A 16,548-nucleotide genomic window follows, 5' to 3' on the forward strand; every position below is an offset into this window, starting at 1 on the left:
TTGTGCCTGACAACGGCATTCGCCGGTAGTATTGAAACGTGATACTTCAGACGCCGTAGTTTTGTGAATTGCTGAATTGGGGAAAGTTACGCGAAGAGAATCCAGTCTGCAGCTGGAATGTGCGTGTTATGTAAACCGGGTGTTTTGCCGTGTGCAAGACAAAGTATTTGCGCACGACTTGCACATTTTGTCTGTTATTTCAGTTGGGCGGAATTGCAAATCTTTTAGAAACCCAACACAGCCCAGTTCCAAAAACAGACGTTGCAGTCAAACAGAACATTTTATCATTTACCAGATAATGTAACCTGCTGTGTATAAAAAACATAATGGTGTTTAAAATAATTCAAAAAGATAAGAAAATGTTTATACACAGCACAAAATGTTATTAAATTTAATTTGTTTAAAGGTAAATATTTGGAAACTAATCTTGTTTCAAAATTGACTTTTATTCAATTTGCAGATTAAAGTTCAATACATTTTGTAGGATGATTTTAAGTAAGGAAAGCTAATAGCTTTTGTTCTAAATTGATAAAGTGTTTGTTGTTTTAGGGTTTCTGCTGCCAATATAAAGCTCTCGGGGAAATCCAAAGTGGAAATTTACAAATTTAGGTGCTTTTTTCTGACAGCAAATTGGACGCTGCAAGATGTCGAGCAATTTGACGACATGCTCGCGAAATTTCAGCTGCAGCAGTGGACTAATTTTACCTCTGGTCGACGAATCGATTTGGAGCACCGAGTTCCGGGCTGCACTCTACCTTGTTGGATTATTATGGAGCTTTATGGCGGTTGCTATTATCGCTGACACTTTTATGTGTGCCATTGAAGTTATTACAAGTAAAACCACTGAGGTATATTAGAATCCTTCAAAAATTTTGTTTAATTTCACAAATCACAGTTCTTAAATGTTTTAAATCTTAAGTCAAGCCAAACTTGGCATGCCTATATTATATTTGAGACACATCAGATAGTGTTGAAATTGAAATTGCAATACTTGTAAATAGCATATAACAATGTTGTACTATGGTAAATTATAAAATATTAGGGTTATTTTAAATTTTTTACTTAAACGGATTATGTTAATATGATTGAATACTCCCATTAAAATCTTTTAATGTAAAAAACCTGTTTTTGATGTTTTTAAACCTTAAATATTTATTTTCAGGCATGGTGTGTATCATAAACAAACATTACAACTACTAAAATGCTACCCTTAAGTGATAAATTGTGTGTTGCTCAAGACATACAAAATATATATGACTGAGTGAATGATTTAAGAAAAACAGCTTCAATGTTTGAAACGTCTGTAAACTACAAAAGGTTGATTTTATTGAATATTATGACTTTTATTTTCATTAAAAACACTAAAAATACCTCTGTATTGTGTTCCATCATATCCAAAATTAGAACGTTCCAAAAAACGCAACCTCTATGTACACTTATAGTTTAGTTTCTTTAAAGTCCCCTAAGAACAAAAAAATTCTAAAACTGACACAACATAATTATGTTTCAAGATCAAGGTCGCTCGTCCCGATAAGGAGGAGGGCTTCGAGTTGGTCCAAGTTCGAGTTTGGAACGACACGGTGGCCAACCTCACCCTAATGGCCCTTGGCTCATCGGCGCCGGAGATCCTGCTTTCCATCATAGAAATCGTATCCAACAACTTCAACGCCGGAGCTTTAGGACCAGGTAGGAAATTTTAAATGCACCAAATATATAGGCTGTTCAATTGTAAGATATAGTTTTCAGTGATAATCAAGATATTTGTATATAATTGTTTTGTTTCAAGATGTTATTTTTTTATTGAACTTCATTAGTTTAATGCAAAATTGGTTTAAAAAACTTGGAATAAAATTCCTGTTTCAAGGCTGAACAGTGAACTTACATTTGAGATATATTTATTGAGATTTAATCTTTAAATCAGTGGTTCCCAAGTTTAACAATATTGCAAAAGTTGGCATCCTAAACAATTTGAAATATATCGCTGCACCCATAGGCTTTGTAAACAGCACCCAAGGGTACCACAGCACCGTAGGTGAAAACCAGTGCTCAAAATCCATGATTTGCAACAAGTTTTTGCCTTCTTTTGTATCTCTCACATGCTATACACAATTAAATCTTGATTGATGATTGCATTTATTGAAATATATGTTCTGTTTGAAAACTATAGTGTAAAAGAAATTTTACTGAATTCTTAGCCTTGTTAAATATTCCCTTGTAATTATGTTTTTGTGGTTTTCAGGTACAATTGTTGGCTCGGCGTCCTTCAACTTGTTTGTGATCGTTGCTGTTTGTATGGTTGGCATTCCGACCGGTGAGGTGCGAAGAATAAACCGCATGAAAGTGTTCTGCATCACCGCACTCTTCGCAATCCTGTCTTACGTCTGGCTCTATCTAGTGCTTCTGGTCTTCAGCAAACACAAGGTTAACTTTTATGCAACAGTTAATCATTTTACTTAACTTGCTTTTGATTGATGTATACAAATATAATTTAAGTTGAAATAAAGTTTTGTCCTAATTAGGCTAAAATCATGATTTGTTATTTAAGTTTTCTTGCTTTATTTTCAAGAAGTGAAATGCCATGCATTTAAAAACGATGTTATAAGGTTTGTAGAAATGACTTGATTTAAATGGCAGTAGTGTTAAGAACATGCAAGTGCATTGTCTGCATTTAATGCCAACGTCTTGGTGGCTTTTAAATATGCCAGAGGGCCTTATCATATTAAACTATCAATATAAAAATTAATTTTTTAAATATATTTTCCTGTTCAATATTTTACATCTAGAATTTGTTCTGAACAAAAGTAATCTTTAAACAAAGTAAAGTAAAGAGATGTTGACTATTTTTATATGCACCCATCTAAATGCAACACCAGGCTATGCCAATTACTAATGATGTAATTACCTTAGCAGTATATTAGTTGATGGTTGCATTAAGAAAACAGATTTAATGAATGTCCTATAAATAAAAAAAACTTTTGCTGAAAGTAAACGCCAAAACGTTAAGTTTTTCCCCAAACTAATACTTTAAAGTGGTGCTGCATGCATTATGCATAGGACATGTGTGAGTGTGCTACCCCGCCCCTTACTTTACCACGGAGCATTACTAACGCAATTGCCGGCCGTTGACAAAAGGCCAGCGTCCGTTGGTAGCTAGCCCATACTTAGGCCGGTGACCTGACGTAAACAGAGCCTCGTAATATGATAGCTTCTTGTTCCCATGCGCATAAGCACACACCGCCTTGGGCGTAGCTTACATTCCAACGAATGCTGCGTGTGGTAAAACGTAACTTGACCAGCTTGATTGGACTTTTCAAACTGCGGTTGCCTTTTTACGCATTGCCGCTTTTGTCAACCTAAGCGCAGGCTCTACGTACGTCCTATCGCAACATCGAAAATAGAAAAATAATCTATATTTATATCAACTTGAACGATATAAATAAGGCGTCTTGCGGATTGCGCGAATCGATTACATCGTTATATAGCTTTTGTATTGAAAGTAACATTACAGATATAAAAAGCCAAAAAGCACATTTTTATAAGAAGTTTCTGAACGGGTGTTTAAGAACGCGTTAAATACGTAAAAACACTTGATTGAAATGCAAAATCTAGGCAATTTTCGGGTTTTATTTGCGTAACTGGTTAGCAGTGCAAAAAAGGAAAACAAGGAAAGAGAATTCTCCTTTTGATAAAATAGGCACCTTTTTTGAACCAAGGTGTTGCAAAATAAAGCCCCAGGAGCATGATGGAAAAAATAACTCGATGACTTTGGTAAACAGACTAAATAAATATTAGGACTGAAAACTGTGCCTCTAAATCGTTAAGCAGTATCTACTAAAGTTGGTCAAAAATTTCGCTTGGAAGAGGTTTCCCTTTGCTTGCGCTTTTCTCAAACCTAATGGGATCGCAAATCTCACGTCGGTTCTTACAAGCGTGGAATGCGTGAAGTAACGCTAAGCGCAAAAGCTCAAAAGCGTTTCTTCGCTAACAGCTTGGCTTCACTTCATTGGACATTTCTGGGATAGCAACTTGTCCTTGAGAAAGCTACTTCATTTCATATTTGACGCAACAAATCTTAAGTAAATCGTTTATTTCTTGTGAATATCCACTTAATAATTAACGCGTGGATCAATAAGACAACAATAGCTACTTTTTTAAGAAGAAAAAAAACACTGTTGTTATTTTAAATCAAAAATGTTTTAAATAAGCTCTTTCTTAAAAAAAAAATTTTTGGATTTTTGGCCTTTTATAACTTTGAATTAAAATGTTAAAAATGGTTGTTTAGCCACCTTGCAGAAACAAATGTTCGTTACAAAACATTTCCCATAAAAAAACATATAAAAGTAAAGATAAAAACAGTTAAAAGTCGGTAGCAATTTGATTTATTTCGTTGTAGAAAAACCCGTGTTGACATACTCAGCCCAAACGGGAATTCCAGCAACCGCAAAGTTACAACCACCACGTTCAAAAGCATTCAAAATGTCAGCTTATAAGAAAACGACAGCATTGAAATGTCATCAGAACGTGGCATGCCCTTTGCGCACGCAAGACTAACCTTTAAACCTTTAACGTACGCCCCGCATTTTCCACGTAAACCCACGCCGTTTCCGCGATGCGCCAACGTTCACGCTATTCACGCTATTTGCGTTGCTTTGACGCAAAAAACGCAGGAAATCGCCTCGGCCGCGACCCGCGAAACTTTTGCCGCGCGCTCTTTGCGTTAGAAAAAAGACCATAAAGGCCTCGATATGGGCGCCGCAACAGGATAAGGCCTTAACCGAGTGATGGGAGCTGGAATTCAAAGGACACTGTCACTGCTGAAATGGCGCAGTTCCGACATTGATGGACGCTAGAACCTCAGATAAATGCTGACGACGACTTAGCTGTGTTTGGCATTTTTTTTACATGGCACAGTCTTTGTTAAATAAATATAAATCTAATGCAAAACCTTTATTTTGCTCTTTCTTTAATTTTGCTCCTTAGTAAAAAAACTTGTTTAAAAAAGCAACCCAACAAGCAAATTTGGTCATTGTCTGTGGACTTTGATTTTAGTTCTTTGCCGAGTGCCTATGATTTTAAATAACAAGCAATAAATATGAAAAACATATTTAATTTAAAAAAAAACGGTAAAAAAAAATACAAATGTTTCTTAACCTTGACTGTATTTTAATTTAGAATATTTGCCAAAATACGTTGTTTTTTTGTCAGGTGACCTTGGTTGAGGCGGTGGTGACCTTCGCCTTTTTTCCAGTCCTCGTGCTTTTAGCCTTCGCAGCTGATAAGGACATTTGTGGCAAGCCCAAGGTCAAGGACAATCGACTGGAAATAGGTGAGTACTTACATAACCTTTCACGCTTGAACACATATTAGTGCAGATGTCGTGTATTTTTGGTAAATTGGTCGTTTATCTCGAATTCACTTTGGATTTGGAAATCAGGTGTTTTCGCATAACCTGCTTCATCAGGTCAACGTAGAAATGAAAGCAATTAAAATCCACCAAGTAAAAACCTTTCAAACCGGTAAAAGGCGAGAAAATACTCGCATTTGTGCTTCTTAATTTGATACGATAAGTTGTGCGAAAGCTTGACAGGATTTTAATCCAATTCTCCTTATATAGTGCCACCTAATTTATAGATTCTCAATTAATACGGCTGCCAACATACTATCAGTATGCGTTCAGTTTAGACATGTAAGTTGGCACAGTTACTATAGGATTATCTGTTTAGGCATGCGAGCTACGGTGTTTTTTGTATGGTTAGCGTGTTTCAGCAAGTAAATATATGAACCTTTAGAAACAGGCTGTAATCTAAAGTTTGTAGATTTTTCCTTCGTTGATCGTCGTTCTGCTACAAAAAAAGTTATAAACCGCCTTGACATTTTAAATTACGTTCAAATGCAGCATTTACTGAAAGTTTGCAGAAAAACATTGGTCTAGCTACAATTTAGCCAGTTGTTTCGTTGCCCCAGCATTTTGGAATGTCTTATCGACAATTATAACTGCAAAGATTCATATCCAATCTTGCAAAACTAGATGCGCACATAGATGCAACTATACACACCAAGACGTAAGTATCAAAGCCCATACAGAAGTAGACGGTATCATTTTGAACGTTTCGAATAACTCTGTATTCATTTTCAACATGATGTATGGGCTTTGATATTCTTATCTTACTACAACCTCCAACCTTTAATCTCCAAAGTCTATACACACCAAGATCATGAGATATTGTTGCGTATCACTAATTACTTGTCCCGCTAGCTCTAATATATGTTCGAGCATGAATTATTAAGCAACGCATTGTTTCTAGTCCGTGAAATATTGCCAGGGCGTTCTTGTGCGCACAAAATACGCTCTCCAGATGCTAGACAATATGTTTTATAATTGCCATCTTCGCCTTGTCAGTAATTCGATAATTACGGTTTTACGACCGCCTGGTTGCATTCATATGCAGCTTGGTTTTTTGCACATGGCGTGTCTATCTTTGATTGCTGGTTCTTAACGTTTTTTCTGCGATTTACATATTAGTCGGTGGTTCAGATTAAGCCGTAAAACACCTGTGTTCTAACTGCAGTTTGATGCACATGGCGTGCCTACCTTAGATCGATGTTTTCATATTTACCGCTTAGTTGAGTGATCCGTATGAGCTGCTGTACAAAAATACATAGATTAATATATGTACATTCATTGAATTTTTTAGCATAATGGCAGGGCAGTAAGAATATCAAAGCCCATACAGAAGCAGATAGCATTTTGAACGTCTCCAAAATCTCTCATTTTCGATATATTCAAAACGTTTACAATGATACCAACTGTATTGGCTTTATCATGCTAACTACATTTAAAAAGAGCTGTGGAACTAACATCATCAGTAATATCGCTTATTAAATCCAGGAAACTGTACCAGCAGGCAAAAAATTACACCATGTGGCTTTTTTTTAAAAAGGGTTTGTATTTTGAAACGTGAACTTAAATACAAAGGTGTAAACGTGCAAGAATTCAGCTGTGCCAAAGCGAAAGTAGTTTAGTTCCCAAATAAACACACGATAATTTATGAGATAAGATTACTTTCGCTTTGGCTATAATCTTCGATTTAACAGCGATGGAACAACTGCGTTGTAAAATAGCTGGTATTGTTCTAAACCTTTTCTGAACAAACAAAAATTGAAAACCAATGGTTATATCACAAAATGCGAGATAAAGATTTTTTCAAACCACGTTTTATTATACCGAGTGCAGATCCACAGCATTTATAAGATACTCCGAATTTTTAACGTACAGTCATCCCCGGCTTATTTGCTTTTCTCGGTGATATCTACATGCGGTATAACAACATTCGTTTCACTATTACACGTGTAAGCGGATAATCGGATAATCGGATATACACAGACAGTTTACATTTCTGCTTCAATTGAGAAGGCCGACTGCGTTTTGATGGACCTTGTTAACCGGCCGAAGTACAAGATCTCGATTCTCGAAGATCTTGATTTTTAAAGTACCGCATACTAACTTGGCTATAGCAAAATGCAAAAAAATATTACTAAACAGGGCTGGTTGTTTTATAAGAAGCCACGCATTCCGACCCAAAATGAACGTGAATTGCGTAATTGCACGGTTCAATAACACGTGACATGCGTCATTGCAGAAGTGATTATCTAACTCTTTAATCTGGGGGCAAAAACACAAGGGAATAATGTTTTATAGTGGAGCATGGGTGTTTGACAACATACGAACCTACCAAGTAGTTGTTAAAAAGCAAAATTCGCACCGGTAAAAACGAGTAATGTAATTTTTAAGGTTGTAATGTTAACTGTCCTTAGTCTAAAAAATGCGCAATTCAACGGTTGGCCGCTTACTTTTAGAATTGCCATGAAAAATGTTTCGATAGTGTGGAGCATGGGCAGTGTTTTTTTTAAGGTGTTTTGTTTCTCCAGCGGTTTCCCAAATTTTGGACTTTGGTATTTAAACTTTTTGGTATTTAAATGAAACACTTGCGGTCTCTTAAAACTACTTAGCGGTCACCCAAACCAAACCTTAAACAAACCCTGAGCATGGGTGTTTTAAAACAGACAAACCGTCCGAGGAATTGTTTAAAAGGAAAAATCGCACCGGGAAAAAGAGCTTACTATTAGAATTTCCATTCGGCAAACTTGAACGTAAATTCTTCCGTAAATAACCAATCTGGGGTTACTACAGCTTTACATTGTTCAATCGTTTGACGAATTTAGCTTGGCGTGTTTAGTGTATAACCGGTTCAGTTCAATTATCACCCGTCTTTGCCACTTAAGCGTATAACCAACAACCACGGTAGAATGGCAAAGTTTGTGCGCATTTTCTAACTCCTGCTATGGTGGCCCGGTTGGGTGATCAAACGTGAAAAGTAAATGCAGCTATAAAGGCATTGTTTATGACGTGCAGATCCTATTACTGAAAATCCTACAGTAACCTATGAATCAAATGTTAATGAAATGTCCGAGTTCCGTTTATGCCGGATGTTTGTTGTTGTTGTGTAGTAAGCGTGTTGAAGTGTGACAAAGTGGAAATAATTTGTTCAAACTTTGCGGTGTCACCGGTAACAAATTAAACAAATAGGTGTAAACATATACATGCGTTTCAAATTTAGTTCTTTCAACAATTCAAGCTTTTCTAGGTTTTCGGTTGAAAAATTGCGAAAAATCAGCAAACACAAAAAACGTTCTTCAAACTGGCGAAATTTCATGAAAAAATTATTTTCGAAAAATATTTTAATTTTAGCCGATTGTTCATATTAGAAATCGCTTTTTTACATAAACAATTTCATTTTGTCTTGTAAGGTTATAAACATATTTATTATTTTATGATTTTCTCACATAAAATTACCAAAATCGAATGAAATCTCACGATTCGGGCGCATGTTTCCCTAGATTCGTCCAATAATCCAGATAAAAATACTATTTTTGATCAATTATGAACACTACACCACGGTACTATCACATAAAATACCCAAACATTTTAAAAATCCTCAAACCCTCCCCTACCCATGGATGCCAAAAAACACCCAATACCCGTTATCTCGGTTGGTTAGCACCCACTTGTGCGTCCAATCATGCGAACAACGACTCACGAGTTCTCAATTTGCCGAATCAACGTGTTAAGTATTTGCACTTGAGCCACCACCCTGATTTGTTTTGGACACCTAAAATTGTTTTTCCAGTCGAAGGGAAACTGTTTCTCCTGTTGTTTTAGTGCTGGTGAACGCATTGGTGCGAAGAAACGTTTTTTCCCTACGATTGATTCTAACAGATTAACGTGACTTAGACATATCCATAATTACCAGTGGTATTTTTGCGATTCTTTATTCAATGTTGAGATTTTTACGTCACACGTGTTAGTGTCAAAAAAATTTTTTTTTACAAAATGTTTTTGACAGAGTTTGATGTGTAACCAAAATGTTCTTCTTTTCGCTTTATATTGTCTCACAAAATATTCTTGGAATTCCAGCCGTCCAGCTAAAATCTACCCTACCTAAGTCGAAAAAAAAACTGCTTTCTTCTGTTGTTTTAGTGTTGGCACACGCATTGACGCGAAGAAAAGTTTCTCGGGTTAACGTGACTGAAACAATAACTACATGCGCACCACTTATCTTTTTAACGGTTATTTCTTCGCTGTAGAATTATATGAAGTTACATTTATTGATTGCCTAAGTTCAAGTTCAAAAATAGATATTAATTAAATAATTGGAAAGTTCAAAATTTATGGCCAAACGTTTGTTCAATTCTCCAAATGTATTTCAAACTTATACTTCTGTACGCATATTAATGTCTCATAGAATATGATTCGCAATCAACGCCGTTCAGCAAAACAATGAAAACCAACAATCCCGCAGGGTTTGCTTTTGTTACCGTTGAAAAGTTCTTACCTTCACTCAGAAAGTATCACTTGAAACATTTGTTTTCGTACACGTCGCCATCCAGTTTGTGTTCTCGTGTTTTGCCCGCCTCACTGTGGTTAAGGGCCCATTTTTCCAGCAACGCACGTGTGACATGTGTGTAGTGTTTCGAGTGTTCAAGTGACAACCTTACATCACTCACTCCCCAGTCCCAGATGCACGCTTAGTAGGTTGTCGAAAATCGATAGGCCATACAACATGCCTATGCTTTATTATTAGCAAGGCCTTTTTTGCCTTCCATATGACCTAATAAGATTTATTATCACTACCTTCGTCACGTTTAAGAAAAATACGACACTAAAGAAACCATGATTTGATTTCGTTAAAATAATATAGGCTCGTCACCAAACGTTTAGAACCACCCCCACCTAAAAAAGCATTTTTTGGCTAAGTTAGGTGAAAAAATACAGTCTTTAGCTTTTTGTACATACTTTCCTTTTTACAAGTGATTGTGTTAAAACCAGTGATTAAATGTTGTACTATTAAATGTGCTATTAAATGTTGTACTTTTTAAGTGATACATTTGTCACTTCAGTCTCCGACAGATTAGTTGTTGCGTTTCACAATCGACCCTAAAAATGCCCTCTGTTTATTCGACACGCAACGCCGTCTGTTGTTCAAGTGTAGTAAGGTCGGGTCTCACAGGTGGTAGTACACAACTATTAAGTTCCAACTCATCCACACCACAAGTCTGTTGTAATTCTCACGTACACCCCTTGAGTGCTGTGATCCAAGCTGTTGTTCCGCGGCACGTTCTACTGTGATCTGATAAGGTTAGCGAAATACCACGACCATACGTAGACAGTAGACACTTGCAAAAATGGGAGAGTCGATTGACAATACCACGCTTTGACACCACACACATTGACACAAACTAAAATTGACACAAACTAAATTGACACAAACTAGAATTGACACAAACTAAAATTGACACAAACTAAATTGACACAAACTAGAATTGACACAAACTAGAATTGACACAAACTAGAATTGACACAAACTAGAATTGACACAATCAAGAATTGTCACAACCAAGAATTGACACAACCAAGAAATGACACAACCAAGAATTGACACCCCGTTAATTGACACCTGTAAAAATTATTATGTGAGTTTAAAAAAACTTTTTTATGCTACAACACAAGGCTTACATGAAACGGAGTTATGTGTTTGTATAGTTAACCTTGGTGTAACTTGATTACGACTCTGGCCTTTCAAAGATTCATTTCTATAAAAAACTCAATGTTGTACAACAAACATAAGTGCTTTTACAACTTTCAGCATGTGTTGTATATCGCGATTGGTGCTATTTTTTCGGTTATATGATTAGGCTGTTGCTTAACGTTACGTACTACTTCACCCTTTGACGCATCGACGTGTTGTTTTCAAACAGCGCGTGATACATAAGGCTACGATTCGTTCCGGTGTTGTAAGCCTTGATTGATGATTGTGACCTGTAGGTCGTGCTTTTAAACAATCTTCTAACATTTATCACGCCCGTGTTGAATGGACTCAGCCTATAGAGTAAACGTGCTACCTATACCTTTGCTATTTGTTTTACGATAGCGTACGACCGTTGACCTTATAACGCACGCTGTAAATATGCCGTATACACTCCACGCAAAGATAACACGTAGCGGAGATTGGTTAATATTTATCAGCTTCCAACCTTTTGACGGCGTTAGGTTGTTTTGCCTAATATGGAAGGGGTGATTTGGTAATTCTTACGCTTCCTGGTAAAGTTTACTAGTTACTTCTTCCTACACAATAAAAGTGTCTTTTTGTTTAAACGAAGAAGCGATAGACTTTCCAAAGCCATACATACTTTTAAATGTTATCATACAACATGCATATATTTTCTCGTAAAACACCAGGGTTAATTATTTCTTTTTAATTCTCGGGCAATTAAGTTTAACTTTTTACTGGTTTATTTTTCACAACACAATATGTTGCAAATCAGGTGGAGTTCCATTTTATTTTGTAAAAGTGGTGGTTTCATTACTATATATTTCACTAATCTACGGCTAAACGCTTTTATGGTGAAAAATGTCAAGCCATTTCCATGTTGAAATATATAATGCCAGTCTGTCGTCGTAGTGTTTTAAGTTGATGGATTTAAATGTACAGACAAAATTTACCGCATAAAATTAACTCTACAGTAAAATTTCGCACTAAATGGAATATAACTCTAATCTACTGAACGCCTATTAAAGCAAAACCGAGATCATAATGATGTTTTTTTGCAAAGCAAAGCTACGAGCTAGCTACTGCCGACGCTCGTTTATCAAAAGATACAAAATCGACAAAAGGGGTAAACCCATATGTTTCGTGTTTGGCGCAAGGCGTAAGATTATCACGCACGCAAGACGTTATCCGGATCAGTCTGGGCGCCCAGCCGTGCGTGCGTGCGCGTGTGTGTGCGTAAGCTAGCTGGATCAAACGTACGCATTACATGACAGTTTACGTCGTTCGGGTGTATCTTAGGTTTTACGATACATCCATTAAATTGATTACCGCCTTGAAGGCATTTAAACACCAGTACATCGAATAAGGCCGCCATCTTTTTATCATATGGTTTTCGTTGTCACCCTGTTTTTACGATGTTTCCAGCCCTGTTTTTTTACGATGTTTTCCAACCTTAAATCGCGTAAAAAGCTCCTCTAAATTCGAGGGCTAATCGAAAAAACAAAACTAAAACAACCAGCTAATCTTATTGTAAAGAGTAAAAAATATTTCAAATTTGTCAGCAGGCAAATAAAGCCAAAAATTAGACCAAAAATAGAAAAATGATAGTTTTTCTGTAACTACAAAAAGTGACGTTGAGCGCTGTAGGTTTTTGAGGCTTTGGTCAAAGTGTTCACCACGTTCCCTTACCACGTATACCACGCATATATTCCCATACCGTACCACGTATACGGATATGCCGTCTCTTCAATTTCGAGGTAGCTTAGTTTTTCCAAGGCAGCAAATTGCTACCTCAGCGCTAGTAAAGTGAATGGCGGCGGCGTTTCGCTGCTGTTAACTGCTTTGGAATCTGTACAGCTTGTGGTTTTCCGTGAGAAAAAGCGTCAAGCCACGTACAGTGAAGGGAATTTTAATGTTACGTTTGCGTGTCTTCTGTCGCACTATATCGACTCTAATAATGGCTATACCGTCGATAACTTGTATTTGTTTTGAACACAAGATCATTAAAAAATGATTTTTATATATTTTTGGGAATTTTGGCATTTGATTAGAAAGGCCATCTATTATTTTGTTTGGATTTTTGCAGTGCTTGCATACAATACAACCAAACTAAAAAACGTGTTTTTAAAGACCGTAATTGTACAGTTCTTGTTTTATTTAAAGGAAAAAAATGAAGAAAATTCAACTTGTCTATTTAAAATGCCCTCTTTTAATTCAAACTCCTTGTAAATTCACTTAGTACGTTATCACGCACAATGTTTGCAGCGCAACTGAACCGTTACCCGCCCAAATGACCCATACAACGACCTTTTGTCTCGCTAAACGTGCGCCATAATAATGCACAACACGATAGCGTCTTGCTGTGACATTTCAACAAACCAAATTACGCTGAAATACGCTCGTTACATAAGGTCAAAAGGCAATTCCTTACGTAATGTCGTTTCACTCACTTCCTTTTTAAATATAGGGGCGTGCCACGTAAAAAGGTCTTCAATTCATTTGAAAAGTCCAGCACGAAGGTTTTTTGTTATGACCGTTGTAAATAAGTGGCACTTTTCAGCAAATCCAACTGAACGATGAAACAATTACTTAATTTTTCTAGCAATGAAATAATTGCTCAATTTTTCTAGCAAAGAAATAATGGCAAAAAAAAACAACCTAAAGTAATGGCGTGACGATAAAATTCAGAGTTTATTATGAGCAGTGGCTCTTAATCTTTTGACACTTGCGGGCCGATACAAATACCAAAAATCCTTTCATAGACCGCTGACCAGGACTTTGAAGGCACGTTTAACCAAGAAACCGAACTGATTAGGCAAACAGCAAAATAATCTAGCAAAGCTAGCAATTCAGGTCAGACACATTAACCAGATCTTAAAAAGATATATATATATATTTCGCCAACTAAGGCATCGTCAGTATATCTGAATAAAAACAAACGCAACAGTATAAGAATGAGTCAGAAAACATTAAAGTTTAAATAAAACACATTTTATTCAGATATACTGACGATGCCTTAGTTGGCGAAATATATATATATATCTTTTTAAGATCTGGTTAATGTGTCTGACCTGAATTCCTAGCTTTGCCAGATTATTTTGCTGTTACTGATCAGGAATTAAGGTCGACATTTATCTTGCAAGGGTCAAGGTGATTTCTATTATTCACATATTCAGTGCAACATTGATTAGGCAAATATTGCATTTACGTTGTTAAAGTTATAAAAAGTCATAGTTTTTAACTGCATAAATAAAAAAAAAACTTTTTGGATGACCTGCAAAAATTTATCGCAGACCGGCAATTAAGAATTCCTGATTAACAGCTATTAATTGTAACATCTTGACAATGTTTTGAATTTTTTTATTACAGATATTACTGTTTTGATTCTCACTGTTGGCTTAAATTTTTTAATTTTATGGGTGTTTCGTTGCAGAGATGGGCGATATTGCAGAGGACACAGCTCTTATGAAACAACCAACAACTGAAGATGAGAAACTGAAGACTGTCGTGTCGGCATTCATGAAGTCACTCGATAAACCCGAGAAACTGAGCGAAGCAGACGCGGTTGACATCGCAGCAACCCAACTGCAGGTGGTTACTAACATGGGGCTGTTTTTTTGCTCTAAAGGGGTAAAGTGGGGTAATTTTTGACAGATACAAAATCAGTGTTACAGAATTTTATTTTTGTGCCATTTTTGTAAACACTTCTATTTTTCGTAGATGTGTTTTTGTATTAGGTAACTATTTTGTGTTGATAAAATTAACATGAAGTAAATAATTCATTAATAGCCTTAAACATTATAACGTTACTTAAAGCAATTTGTACTATTTTAGTTTTGTTTAAACTGCCGTATGAATAAACAACAACTTCGAAAATTAGCTTGTCCATTTAAAACTTTTAACACAGTTTGATTTGCCATTGGTTTTTTTTCGTAATTCGTTTTTCTTGCACTTTCAAAGTCAATATTCCTGTTCACAAATTTAGCTTTTTACACGTGTATATGTTCTCCGTCCTATCAAAAGCGTTTATATTGGGGCTCATTTATTTTGTCGCCCCCTGATTTATTAAGCAATGAAGTGAGAGTTATCGCAACCGACTTTTAGTGCAACTATTGTTTTACGATTTTTGTAGGAACACCTGCTGGTATACTGTTTCTGTTTAAAATAGAACAGGCTTTCCAATTTCGTTTTTGCCGATGAAAAGAAACTGTAAGATAATAAACACTCAAATAGTACAAAAAATAAGTATTTTTGCGCCGTTATGTGTTTAATTGCGACTTTTAACTTATTTCTAAAGTTTAGTGTATTAAGCCGTTAAATATACTAGCCAGCTTAGTAAAAACCCTCTTAAAAATCTAGGTATAGTAAGCTAAAAAAAGGCGAATCCCAAACAGGCGCGGCTCATGAATACCAGTGGGCGTTAATGATTGAAAGCGTCGCCACACAATACTCCCAGCCTTTGTCAAATATCGCCGCAATGTTTGCTGGTAAATGTTACCGGCGTGCCGCCATCACTAAACAGACGCCGCCATTGTTAAATTTTGACGTGAAATGAATCGTAGCCGCCGTAACGACTAGTTTGAATGATGCTTTTTCATGCGCCCGCATTTATTTTGAATAGGAATATAGGGCGTAACTGTAAACCTTTATTTGAATGATAGTGTTGTTTATTAACTTCGATTCACCTTTGTTTGGTAAGAGGTTCGGGTTTATTGCGTCATAATGGGGTCCGCACCCTTTAAAATGCATTACGTAATTTGTTTTCCGGCAAGGAATTGGTGCTTGCCTGAGATTCGAACACACGCCCATTGGAATTTGTTTTGTCAAAGTAAGCTGGCAATATGTATTTTTATTCAAAAAAATGCTTTTTTGAAAAGCAATCTTGCTAAGTATTGCTTGCTTTCAATACAAGTGCATTCACCAAAATGCAAATCCAGTATTTGTTATGCTCGTGCTACATTAAAAGCAATTGTAGCTACTTTTGTAAAGAAATATTAAATGCGCGCTTGTTCTTTTGTGGCTTGTTTTGCGCCACTAAATGTTTAGGTTTGGTTAACAACGCACCCATTTTACTACACGTTTTAGGATCGATGGCGGTTTCATTCATTGCGAAGAAAATGTGTTGTAACACTAGCACTCTAGATTTCGTTACGGGGATGCCCCTTTGTGTTTTTTTACATTGATATTTCTCAGATGTTGAGGCTCCATTGACTTAAATTACATTTCCAGACAGCTTCAGCCCAATAAAGCGTTGTTTCTTTTTCACTATGGCAATGCATCGTTGGTTCGCATAAGTATAACCAGGTCTGGTAATACTTTTCCCAAACATAGTGTAGTACAAGTCATGATTTAAAAAAAAATGTTTTAAGTTGTTTATTATCAATAGTCTGCTTTAATTTTAATATTACATATTTCGATGAAATATTATCATGCCTGGCCA

General features: G+C 36.2%; 1 protein-coding gene across 1 annotated transcript in view; it reads left to right on the forward strand.

Annotated features, from left to right (window-relative positions):
* The first annotated feature begins 553 nt into the window (after positions 1-553).
* The window catches only part of LOC146165529 (sodium/calcium exchanger 1-like), a 49,346-nt gene continuing 33,351 nt past the window's right edge, over positions 554-16,548 (forward strand). Inside the window, exons 1-5 of the mRNA XM_083381145.1 lie at positions 554-848; positions 1,512-1,686; positions 2,240-2,421; positions 5,206-5,326; positions 14,542-14,699. Coding sequence (XP_083237271.1) covers positions 645-848; positions 1,512-1,686; positions 2,240-2,421; positions 5,206-5,326; positions 14,542-14,699 — 840 coding nt within the window. The 5' untranslated portion in view covers positions 554-644. The remainder of the gene's footprint in view (positions 849-1,511; positions 1,687-2,239; positions 2,422-5,205; positions 5,327-14,541; positions 14,700-16,548) is intronic.

This window comes from Ascidiella aspersa, chromosome 2 (assembly GCF_963924565.1).
Source record: "Ascidiella aspersa chromosome 2, kaAscAspe10.2, whole genome shotgun sequence".
In the NCBI taxonomy this organism is placed as follows: Eukaryota; Metazoa; Chordata; class Ascidiacea; order Phlebobranchia; family Ascidiidae; genus Ascidiella; species Ascidiella aspersa.